At 41.4% G+C, this 12,813-nt stretch overlaps 1 protein-coding gene across 1 annotated transcript in view; it reads right to left on the minus strand.

The window, feature by feature from the left end:
• LOC311131280 (spectrin beta chain, non-erythrocytic 1) overlaps window positions 1-12,813 on the minus strand; it is a 113,328-nt gene that overhangs the window by 79,130 nt on the left and 21,385 nt on the right. The window contains exon 2 of the mRNA XM_084164168.1: window positions 4,851-5,066. Within this exon, the coding sequence (XP_084020294.1) occupies window positions 4,851-5,001 (151 nt within the window). The 5' untranslated portion in view covers window positions 5,002-5,066. The remainder of the gene's footprint in view (window positions 1-4,850; window positions 5,067-12,813) is intronic.

The raw sequence follows: 12,813 nt of genomic DNA on the forward strand, positions 1-12,813 counted from the left end.
GAAAAATACACACATCCTCCCACATGACTCACCTCATAGGAATTTCTCTGAAACAGAGAAAGGAAATAGGGAGGTGACATAGGGGTGTGGGTTTCTGGGTGGGTTTGTGTGATGGTCAACCTCTACGCTGATCAGACAAATTGAAAATACAATACAATTGAGAGTGAAATCTCTTTAAACTGTCGAATTGAGTTGTTCATAAAAATGACACAGTCTTCCATTCCTTTTCCTTGTGGCAAAGTTCATGTAGATATGCTTTTATTTTAGTTGGATGTGAAACAACAGGGCCTTTGCTGAGCTCATGAAGCAGCCTCTTCTCAAAAGTTTCACATGATGCTACAAAGAATGAGGTCAGAACAATTCATGGAGAATGGCCAAGCCCACAGATTTGCAGTAAGTGGAGAATGTATGCACCAAAATAAACCTTACTTTGCTGACTTACCTTGAAATAGTACAGCCAAAGATGAATAGTTTCGATATAAATGGTATATGTGGAAGACCTGCATACAGATCTGCTATCTTAATTTGATCACTCTGTTGTCGCAGAGAAGCAGGGTCAAATTAAGGTAGTGTGTGTGTGTGTGTGTGTGCTGCTTTCGCAACAGCTAATGGGGATCTTAATAAAATACCAAGTACCAAATAATTTAGCCACTAGCCCATTGCCCCACAACCCACTGCTTTACACTTCCCCATGTGTGCACAACAGTTATTCTACGTGTCTAATCAATAATTCAAATAAAGACCCTCACTTAAGATGTGGAGATTCCAATCTGGCGTCACAGTAATACTTGATATTAAGTTTATCTTATACATGTGCAGTAACCCTGCAATCACTACAGTCACAACGTTGTTGTTACAAAATAATTGTGTAATATTGTAATACCTTTGTAATTGCATAGCAATGAAGTTGAGCGGTATTAAAAAAAGAAACCCTGCTTAACTCCATTACTATGTATTTAAAATGCAATTATTGAAGTATATTGTAACAACACGTTAATCCAATGTTGTTATTGGTGTAATTACAGTGTTACTACACAGTATAAATATAAGAGCAACTCAATGTAAAGTGTTACTGGCTCCACTAATCAAACAGGATGGAAAACGTGCCCGAGTAGCGAGTATAACCGGCAATGTCCACTACGGCGATGGCCTCTGACAAAATGATGGAGCCCATCCATTTTTTGAAAAAAGCCGCTCACGCCGAAGTTAGCAAGGCGAGAAAAGATCGTTGAACAGAGCGTAAAAAGGGTGGGACTTAAGTTGGGGAAAGCTCAATATTATGAAAATGTCTGGCGATGTGGTGGCGTGATTGATCAATCGAAGCTCACTATAGCTTCTAGCCCCTACTGGATTGGCTGTTGATACCTAACACTACCTAGTATGCTGTCTGCTTGCTAGCACCCAAATGGTAAGCCACCCTGAGAGAAGCTAGCGTGGCTAGGCGAAGCCATGCTTGCTAAGTGGACATTGGCCATAAGAGGTGAGTTTGAAGCTTACCAGCTTACCAACTTGTCCGCCCTGAAATTGGAACGTAGGAAGTTCGATCCCCATACCAAAGACTCTAAAAATGGGACCTGATGCCTCTCTGCTTGGCACTTAGCATTAAGGAGTAAGGCCCTGCAACAGACTAGCATCCTGTCCAGGGGGTATACTTTTACATCAAGCTGCCTCATGCTACAGAAACAGGAGATATAGGATCCTGCCCTATGGACTCTTCTGGCTCGGACAAGGCTTAATTGTCCAAGGCTTACTTAGGGTTTAAAAGCAGGGAACCGGGCTACCGAGATTTCCTGAGATTTCCCGCCCAAACCCATTCCCGTTTCCCGGGATAAATAATGTTGAGGAACCGTTAAATTATAATAAATTATTTATATGAACAGCATGACGTGAAATGGAACTGTTAAGCGATATGCAATGTCTAAATCTGTTTTCTCTGCGGCCTTCTCTGCTCTGCTATCTGGATGATCAATCATCAACGCTCAGTGTGTGTGTGTGTATGTGTGTGTGTGTGTGCTGTTGTAGCCTACCGTAGGCCTATTTACTTACACAAAGTTGCCATAAATTCGCTGCGTGCGACGCGTTCTCCGACGCGATCAGCGTTAAAAAAAGATGGCCATAGTCTACCCTCCCCAATAATCCCTCAAACGTATGACAACTGAAGAGAGGATATGCCGAGAAAGAGAATGGTAAATTAGCCGAGATGCAAAAATACAAAATGTGCACATGCGACATATCAACTCTCTGTCTTCATTCATACATTAGACCAGTCATCACAACGCTAGCAGCCTACCATATTTAGGCCTACTCAAGTCCCCAATAGAAAACATCCCTTAGGCTACTTGCATGGCTTCTATACATTTAATTCCTTACTATATGTGCAGCCTACTAGGTTGGATTTGAAGGGCCTTTAGTAGGTAGGTGTTCATGTAGCCATTGAAGACACTCTTGACTGCAGCAAGTGGAGGTGGGGGAGAGGTGTATGCTCCGCTGAGCAAGAATGCAAGAAAACACAGTCATGTGAGAAGCAGGATGCTCATCGGAATGCCGTGGGCTTTTTTTTAGAGTTTTCAAAACAGCTTGTGGTCTCCAGCCAGAAAGAACAGAAACCATGGAACACTTTCTCATTTCTATTTTTGATCCTTTTTTTTTTCTCTTGTCAAAACACTTTGCTCAATTGCAGTGTTGGCTGCTGGTTCTGTGCAGGCATTTACAGTGGGGAGAACAAGTATTTGATACACTGCCGATTTTGCAGGTTTTCCTACTTACAAAGCATGTAGAGGTCTGTAATTTTTATCATAGGTACACTTCAACTGTGAGACGGAATCTAAAACAAAAATCCAGAAAATCACATTGTATGATTTTTAAGTAATTAATTTGCATTTTATTGCATGACATAAGTATTTGATCACCTACCAACCAGTAAGAATTCCGGCTCTCATAGACCTGTTAGTTTTTCTTTAAGAAGCCCTCCTGTTCTCCACTCATTACCTGTATTAACTGCACCTGTTTGAACTCGTTACCTGTATAAAAGACACCTGTCCACACACTCAATCAAACAGACTCCAACCTCTCCACAATGGCCAAGACCAGAGAGCTGTGTAAGGACATCAGGGATAAAAATGTAGACCTGCACAAGGCTGGGATGGGCTACAGGACAATAGGCAAGCAGCTTGGTGAGAAGGCAACAACTGTTGGCGCAATTACTAGAAAATGGAAGAAGTTCAAGATGACGGTCAATCACCCTCGGTCTGGGGCTCCATGCAAGATCTCACCTCGTGGGGGATCAATGATTATGAGGAAGGTGAGGGATCAGCCCAGAACTACACAGCAGGACCTGGTCAATGACCTGAAGAGAGCTGGGACCACAGTCTCAAAGAAAACCATTAGTAACACACTACGCCGTCATGGATTAAAATCCTGCACCGCACGCAAGGTCCCCCTGCTCAAGCCAGCGCATGTCCAGGCCTGTCTGAAGTTTGCCAATGACCATCTGGATGATCCAGAGGAGGAATGGGAGAAGGTCATGTGGTCTGATGAGACAAAAATAGAGCTTTTTGGTCTAAACTCCACTCGCCGTGTTTGGAGGAAGAAGAAGGATGAGTACAACCCCAAGAACACCATCCCAACCGTGAAGCATGGATGTGGAAACATCATTCTTTGGGGATGCTTTTCTGCAAAGGGGACAGGACGACTGCACCGTATTGAGGGGAGGATGGATGGGGCCATGTATCGCGAGATCTTGGCCAACAACCTCCTTCCCTCAGTAAGAGCATTGAATATGGGTCGTGGCTGGGTCATCCAGCATGACAACGACCCGAAACACACAGCCAGGGCAACTAAGGAGTGCTCCGTAAGAAGCATCTCAAGGTCCTGGAGTGGCCTAGCCAGTCTCCAGACCTGAACCCAATAGAACATCTTTGGAGGGAGCTGAAAGTCCATATTGCCCAGCGACAGCCCCGAAACCTGAAGGATCTGGAGAAGATCTGTATGGAGGAGTGGGCCAAAATCCCTGCTGCAGTGTGTGCAAACCTGGTCAAGACCTACAGGAAACGTATGACCTCTGTAATTGCAAACAAAGGTTTCTGTACCAAATATTAAGTTCTGCTTTTCTGATGTATCAAATACTTATGTCATGCAATAAAATGCAAATTAATTACTTAAAAATCATACAATGTGATTTTCTGGATTTTTGTTTTAGATTCCGTCTCTCACAGTTGAAGTGTACCTATGATAAAAAATTACAGACCTCTACATGCTTTGTAAGTAGGAAAACCTGCAAAATCGGCAGTGTATCAAATACTTGTTCTCCCCACTGTACCTATTGAAACTCTCTCTATTCCAGTAAGCCTAGGTGACTTTGCCATGGGGATTTTGTACATTATCTCTAACTTAAAACCACTCAATGATAGAAAGTCAACCATTCTACTATTACCAAATGTCATGTCAACCCGCCAACAATAATGGCTTAAAAATGTGCACCAAATGATAATTTCACATTTTCTCAGTTGAATTTCTCAATTGATCTATATATAAATTAATGATGTGGTTGCTGGGCAGTTTCAAAGAGGTTCCTTCCATATCTTCCTGTATCAGTCTGCAAACATCTACTTTGAGCATTTGCTTTGCCTGCCTGGAGTGCCAAGTGGATGGGGTTTGCACTTGTTAAATTTTTATTTATTGGTTTCATTGCATTAGGCAGGCACAGCTTCAGTATTTTGAATAGTATCTGAACCGAAGTCCATGTGTACATCATCATATGACCATTGCTATTCTATGAGGTTAAAGTGAATGCAATGCCAACAACAGGGGTTATCCTTCTAGGCACTCTCTCTCCTCTCCGCCTCACTCACCTGCCAGGGCCTTGATGCGCGAGCGCTCGAACAGGCGGGCCGAGCTGTTCTCGTTGTCCCACTCGTCATCCCAGCGGTTGTTGACCGTGTCGCTGCTGCTGTACTGTTGAGTGATCTCTATGTGGTCATACTCCGCGGCTACTGTCGTCATCCTGACCTTTCACCTTTGACCTTTTCACTGATTACACTTCCTCATCAGTGGCTTCTGATGAAGCCCTGCAATCACAGAGACAGAGAGAGACATGTTCAAATACATGCCACATTCAGTTAGGACAGCAGGGCTGTATTAGGTGTAGGGTGAAGTTGCCCCTAGATGCTGATCTTGGGTCAGTTTAGCATTTTCTCCTCTATAATGGTTTGTGGTTAGGGTTGGGGCAGGGGAAGCTGATTCTAGTTCTGTACCTGAGGTAAACTTCACCCAGCAGTGGAATTACATACTGTAGATGGCGTTCCAAGTTGTCTTTATGCAGTCATGCTGTGCACTTCAGAAGATTGCTGTATCCTATTAATGTGATTGTGAGATCTGATCATCTGTGCAGCACGACTGCAGAAAGGATGACCTGGAACGCAACCATTGTATCTATTTAAAAATATATATATATTTGTAATTTAATCTTTATTTAACTAGGCAAGTCAGTTAAGAAGAAATTCTTATTTGCCTACCAAAAGGCAAAAGGCCTCCTGCGGGGACGGGGGCTGGGATTAAAAATAAAATAACAAATAAATATATAGGACCAAACACACATCACGACAAGAGAGACACCACAACACTACATAAAGAGAGACCTAAGACAACAACATAGCATGACAGCAACACATGACAACACAGCATTGTAGCAACACAACATGACAACAACATGGTAGCAACACAACATGGTAGTAGCACAAAACATGGTACAAACATTATTGGGCACAGACAACAGCACAAAGGGAAAGAAGGTAGAGACAACAATATATCACGTGAAGCAACCACAACTGTCAGTAAGAGTGTCCATGATTGAGTCTTTGAAATAAGAGGAGATAAAACTGTCCAGTTTTAGTGTTTTTTGCAGCTCGTTCCTGTCGCTAGCTGCAGCAAACTGAAAAGAGGAGCGATCCAGGGGGACCTTTAACCAAATGTGACTAGCAGAACGGGTGTTGTATGTGGAGGATGAGGGCTGCAGTAAGTATCTCAGATAGGGGGGAGTGAGGCCTAAGAGGGATTTATAAATAAGCATTACATTACATTTTAGTCATTTAGCAGACGCTCTTATCCAGAGCGACTTACAGGAGCAATTAGGGTTAAGTGCCTTGCTTAAGGGCAAATCAACAGATTTTTCACCTAGTCCGCTCGGGGATTAGAACCAGCGACCTTCCGGTTACTGACACAACGCTCTTACCCACTAAGCTACCTGCCGCCCCAGGTAGTGAGTCTTGCGATGGGTATACAGAGATGACCAGTTTACAGAGAAGTATAGAGTGCAGTGATGTGTCCTATAAGGAGCATTGGTGGCAAATCTGATGGCCGAATGGTAAAGAACATCTAGCCGCTCGAAAGCACCCTTACCTGCCGATCTATAAACTACATAAGGCAGAACTATGGGGATATTTTGAGTAAGATTTCAGCCTGATTTATCACGCCATACTCTCGGTTGGCTGCCTAAACATGGTTCATAGGTAAACAAACAGAGCAATAGGACACAATGTCTATCTCTTGGTTTAATCACATTTTCCAAATATGTCAAGGATTTAAACACAATTACAGATTTGTGAAAAGTGAGAAATTGTATGACAATGACACATTTTTTCATAATAGAAATTACATTATAGCGAAATGGAGACAACAATGTTACAAAGTTGTCTTTCCCCACTCAAAGTGAATTAGCCAACAATGTTTTGCTGCTGCCTAAGGACAAAACTAAGACACACAGTGCCATCTTCTGGTAAAACCAGAGACTCACATCTACCAGATTGTTTTCTTCAAATATACCACAATCGTTCAGGGTAGCCCTTTCCTGCAGTCAATGACCAAAAGCACCCTCTTTGCCCTCATGGGTGAAATGTTATTAATATTTTTCATAATTTCATAATTAATAAAGATGTTTAAAATGTACGACAAAAATTCAGTGTTTCTATGTCAAACAGATTTGTTATATTTCAGTCTTCTGTGATGCATATAAAGTTGATGGCAGCATTAGATTCAAAATATTATATTTCCATTTTTAAATATAGCTAATCTGAAAGTCCTGAGCACTTTATCGAAAATAAATGTATTGCTACCGGATGGTATTATGTTAGTCATCATTAATGATGATAAGGAGAGGAACTGCTGTTTGACAAAGCAGGTTATTGGTATACCAGACTCCCCAAAAACCTTCCTCCTCCCCAGGTATTTTACCTCTCCTAGATTTGCAGTCCTCGATTGTTGAGAGTGTGCTTCCCTTGATTGAAATCAGCTCAATGCCCTTAAATGCATGAGTGAAGCCAGGCTTGATGAGCTCAGCAAAAGCATTTGTGTGTGTGTGTGTGTATGTGTGGTCGTGCGTTGTGCATGGGTGTGTGTGTGTGTTTGTTCTGTTCACTCAAAGCCTGTAAGTCAGCACTATGGCTAGACAGAGTCGTTTATGTAGCGAACAACTGAACTACAACCTGAGACTGTGTCTTACGTGCAAAATGTGTTTTACTAACACTGTGGTGTATGAACAGTGCATTCGGAGAGTATTCAGACCCCTTCCCTTTTTCCACATTTTGTTACGTTACAGCCTTATTCTAAAATGGATTAAATAAAAACATTTCCTCATCAATCTACACACAATACCCCATAATGACAAAGTGAAAACAGGTTTTTAGAAATATTAGCAAATGTATTACAAATAAACAGAAATACCTTATTTACATAAGTATTCAGACCTTTTGCTATGAGACTCGAAATTGAGCTCAGGTGCATCCTGTTTCCATTGATCATCCTTGAGATGTTTCTACAACTTGATTGGGGTCCACCTGTGGTAGATTCAATTGATTGAACATTATTTGGAAAGGCACACACCTGTCTATATAAGCTCACACTGTGCATGTCAGTGCAAAAACCAAGCCATGAGGTCGAAAGGAATTGCCCGTAGAGCTCCGAGACAGGATTGTATCGAGGCATAGATCGGGGAAAGGGTACCAAAACATTTCTGCAGCGTTGAAGGTCCTCAAAAACACAGTGGCCTCCATCATTCTTAAATGGAAGAAGTTTGGAACCACCAAGACTCTTCCTAGAGCTGGCCGCCTGGCCAAACTGAGCAATCGGGGGAGAAAGGCCTCGGTCAGGGAGGTGACCAAAAACCTGATGGTCACTCTGACAGAGCTCTAGAGTTCCTTCCAGAAGGACAACCATCTCTGCAGCACTCTACCAATCAGGCCTTTATGGTAGAGTGGCCAGACGGAAGCCACTCCTCAGTAAAAGGCACATGACAGCCCGCTTGGAGTTTGCCAAAAGGCACCTAAAGAACTCTCAGACCATGAGAAACAAGATTCTCTGGTCTGATGAAACCAAGATTGAACTCTTTGGCCTGAATGCCAAGCGTCACGTCTGGATGAAACCAGGCACCGCTCATCACCTGGCCAATACCATCCCTACGGTGAAGCATGGTGGTGGCAGCATCATGCTGTGGGGATGTTTTTCAGTGGCAGGGACTGGGAGACTAGTCAGGATCGAGGAAAAGATGAACGGAGCAAAGTACAGAAAGACCCTTGATGAAAATCTTCTCCAGAGCGCTCACCTTCCATCAGGATAAGGACCCTAAGCACACAGCCAAGACAACGCAGTTGTGGCTTTGGGACAAGTCTCTGAATGTCATTGAGTGGCCCAGTCAGAGCCCAGACTTGAATCTGATGTAACATCTTTGGAGAGACCAGAAAATAGCTGTGCAGCGACGCTCCCCATCCAAACTGATAGAGCTTGAGAGGATCTGCAGAGAAGAATGGGAGAAACTCCCCAAATACAGGTGTGCCAAGCTTGTAGCATCATACCCACGAAGACTCAAGGCTGTAATCACTGCCAAAAGGTGCTTCAACAAAGTACTGAGTAAAGGGTCTGAATACTTATGTACATGTGATATTTCCTTCTTTTTTTATATACATTTGCAAAAAAATCAAAAAATGGGGTATTGTGTGTAGATTGATGAGGAAAAATAAGAATTTAATCCATTTTAGAATAAGGCTGTAACGTAACAAAATGTGGAAAAAGGGAAGGGGTCTGAATACTTTCCAAATGCACTGTATATGGCACACCTGTACATTTTTCGGTCCTTAAATGATTGCAAAATAGTTGGAAACAGATTTTCGATGTACCGATTCCATGGCACATGATTTATGAGCTGATACACAAAACGACGCCAGATTCAAAACGTAAGAGTTTTTCAGTAAAAAAATGTATACAATATTCTAGCAACCAATAGAATATTATATATATGGGGGATACAACCATCCCAGCTTTGCAGATTTTGCTGTGAAGAGACAAAATCATTAGCTCATTTGTTTTGGTACTGTCCATATGTGGCTTGTCTTTGGTCGTAGGTTCTGGAATGGCTGAAGAATTGCAACATTTACCTGGAGTTAACAATGTAAATAGCACTGCTGGGTGATCTGAAAAGTCATAGTCAATCGATCAATAATATAATAATACTCTTAGTGGAAATGTTAATCTTTAATTTACAATCTATGGAAACTATGAGAATAGAAAGGTTCATAACTTTTGTGAAACATCACAGCACAGTTGAAAAATATATGGCAAATAGCAATCAAAACGGGATGGTCTTCAGAGATAAATAGGTTGGGTTGAGGGTAGCTGAAGGATGGGACAAAAAACAAACAAAAGATAACTATTGTAAAATATACTGTCTGTAAAATGTATATAGTAGAAGCTGGAAGTAGAAGCCTAAGTGTTGTTGTCCATTAGTTTATTTCCAATTAGAGAAGGGGTGGTAGGGTTAGGGGATTTATTTAATTTGTTTTTATGTGGGAAATGATACAGACAATTACATTGATGGAAGCCACAATCTGTAATATTAAAGCTGATCTACTGGATATGATTCCTCTTTTCGATGCCAAACCCACCACTGCAGTACGTGGCCAAAGTGCTCTATTTTCATGTCATCCAACAAGTTGAAGTCGGAAGTTTACATACACTTAGGTTGGGATCATTAAAACTCGTTTTCAACCACTCCACAAATTTCTTGTTAACAAAATATAGTTTTGGCAAATCAGTTAGGATATCTACTTTGTGCATGACACATGTAATTTTTCCAACAATTGTTTACAGACAGATTATTTCACTTATAATTCACTGTATCACATTTCCAGTGGGTCAGAAGTTTACATACACTAAATTGACTGTGCCTTTAAACAGCTTTGACAATTCCAGAAAATTATGTCATGGCTTTAGAAGCTTCTGATAGGCTAATTGACATCATTTGAGTCAATTGGAGGTGTACCTGTGGATGTATTTCAAGGCCTACCTTCAAACCCTTTGCTTGACATCATGGGAAAATCAAAAGAAATCAGCCAAGGCCTCGGGAAAAAAATGTTGACCTCCACAAGTCTGGTTCATCCTTGGGAGCAATTTCCAAACGCCTGAAGGTACCACGTTCATCTGTACAAACAATAGTACGCAAGTATAAACACCATGAGACCACGCAGACGTCATACAGCTCAGGAAGGAGACGCGTTCTGTCTCCTAGAGATGAACGTACTTTGGTGTGAAAAGTGTAAATCAATCCCAGAACAGCAACAAAGGACCTTTTAAAGATGCTGGAGGAAGCAGGTACAAAAGTATCTATATCCACAGTAAAATGAGTCCTATATCGACATAACATGAAAGGCCGCTCAGCAAGGAAGAAGCCACTGCTCCAAAACCGCCATAAAAAAGCCAGACTACGGTTTGCAACTGCACATGGGGACAAAAATCTTACTTTTGAGAAATGTCCTCTGGTCTGATGAAACAAAAATAGAACTGTTTGGCCATAATGACCATTGTTATGTTTGAAGGAAAAAGTGGGTTGCTTGCAAGCCGAAGAACACCTTCCCAACCGTGAAGCACGGGGGTGGCAGCATCATGCTGTGGGGGTGCTTTGCTGAAGGAGAGACTGGTGCACTTCACAAAATCGCTGGCATCATGAGGAAGGAAAATGATGTGGGTATATTGAAGCAACATCTGAAGACATCACTCAGGAAGTTAAAGCTTGGTCGCAAATGGGTCTTCCAAATGGACAATGACCCCAAGCATACTTCCAAAGTTGTGGCAAAATGGCTTAAGGACAACAAAGTCCTTAAGGCAAGAAATGTTTGACTCAAGTTAAACAATTTAAAGGCAATGCTACCAAATACTAATTGAGTGTATGTAAACTTCTGACCCACTGGGAATGTGATGAAAGAAATAAAAGCTGAAATAAATCATTCTCTCTACTATTATTCTGACATTTCACATTCTTAAAATAAAGTGGTGATCCTAACTGACCTAAGACAGGGAATTTTTACATTACATTTACGTCATTTAGCAGACGCTCTTATCCAGAGCGACTTACAAATTGGTGCATTCACCTTATGATAGCCAGTGGGACAACCACTTTACAATTAATTTTTTTATATTTTTCAATGTTTTTATTTGTAGAGTATATTTTTAATGTTCATTTGTTTGATATATATATATATATATATTGTTTTTTTTATTGTTTTTTAATTTTGTAAATGTTTTATCGTTTATATATATATATATATATATATATATATATATATATATATATATATATATATATATATATAATATTATTTTTTTGGGGGGGGGGTGGGGTAGGGGGGGGGGGTAGAATGATTACTTTTATACTATCCCAGGTATTCCTTAAAGAGGTGGGGTTTCAAGTGTCTCCGGAAGGTGGTCAGTGACTCCGCTGTCCTGGCGTCGTGAGGGAGCTTGTTCCACCATTGGGATGCCAGAGCAGCGAACAGTTTTGACTGGGCGGAGCGGGAACTGTGCTTCCGCAGAGGTAGGGGGACTAGCAGGCCAGAAGTGGAAGAACGCAATGCCCTCGTTTGGGTGTAGGGACTGATCAGAGCCTGAAGGTAAGGAGGTGCCGTTCCCCTCACAGCGCCGTAGGCAAGCACCATGGTCTTGTAGCAGATGCGAGCTTCAACTTGAAGCCAGTGGAGTGTGTGGAGGAGCGGGGTGACGTGAGAGAACTTGGGAAGGTTGAACACCAGACGGGCTGCAGCGTTCTGGATGAGTTGTAGGGGTTTAATGGCACAGGCAGGGAGCCCAGCCAACAGTGAGTTGCAGTAATCCAATTTTACTAGGATTAAATGTCAGGAATTGTGAAAAACTGAGTTTAAATGTATTTGGCTAAGGTGTATGTAAACTTCCGACTTCAACTGTATATCATACATAAACTAATAATACTCCCATCCGATGCTTACGAAAATAGGCCTCATACCCTTGAATAAAGAATAAGAAAGAATAAAAAGAAAGAAAGAGAGACAGAGGGCATCATTATTATCATCATCATCATCACAGTTGATGGAAGCAGCAGTGTACATTTACACTACCAGTCAAACGTTTGGACACACCTACTCATTCAAGTGTTTTTTTTTTTTTAAACACTTTTTTACATTGTAGAATAATAGTGAAGACATCAAAGCTATGAAATAACACAAATGGAATCATGTAGTAACATATATTTTTATTTTTTTTAAATCAAAATATATTTCATATTTTATATTCTTCAAATAGCCACCCTTTGCCTTGATGACAGCTTTGCACACTCTTGGCAATCTCTCAACCAGCTTCATGAGGTAGTCACCTGGAATGCATTTCAATTACCAGGTGTGCCTTCTTAAAAGCTAATTTGTGGAATTTCTTTCCTTCTTAATGCATTTGAGCCAATCAGTTGTGTTGTGACAAGGTAGGGGGGGTATACAGAAGATAGCCCTATTTGGTAAAAGACCAAGT

The sequence above is a fragment of the Coregonus lavaretus genome (genome assembly GCF_964263955.1).
Source record: "Coregonus lavaretus genome assembly, chromosome: 6".
In the NCBI taxonomy this organism is placed as follows: domain Eukaryota; kingdom Metazoa; phylum Chordata; class Actinopteri; order Salmoniformes; family Salmonidae; genus Coregonus; species Coregonus lavaretus.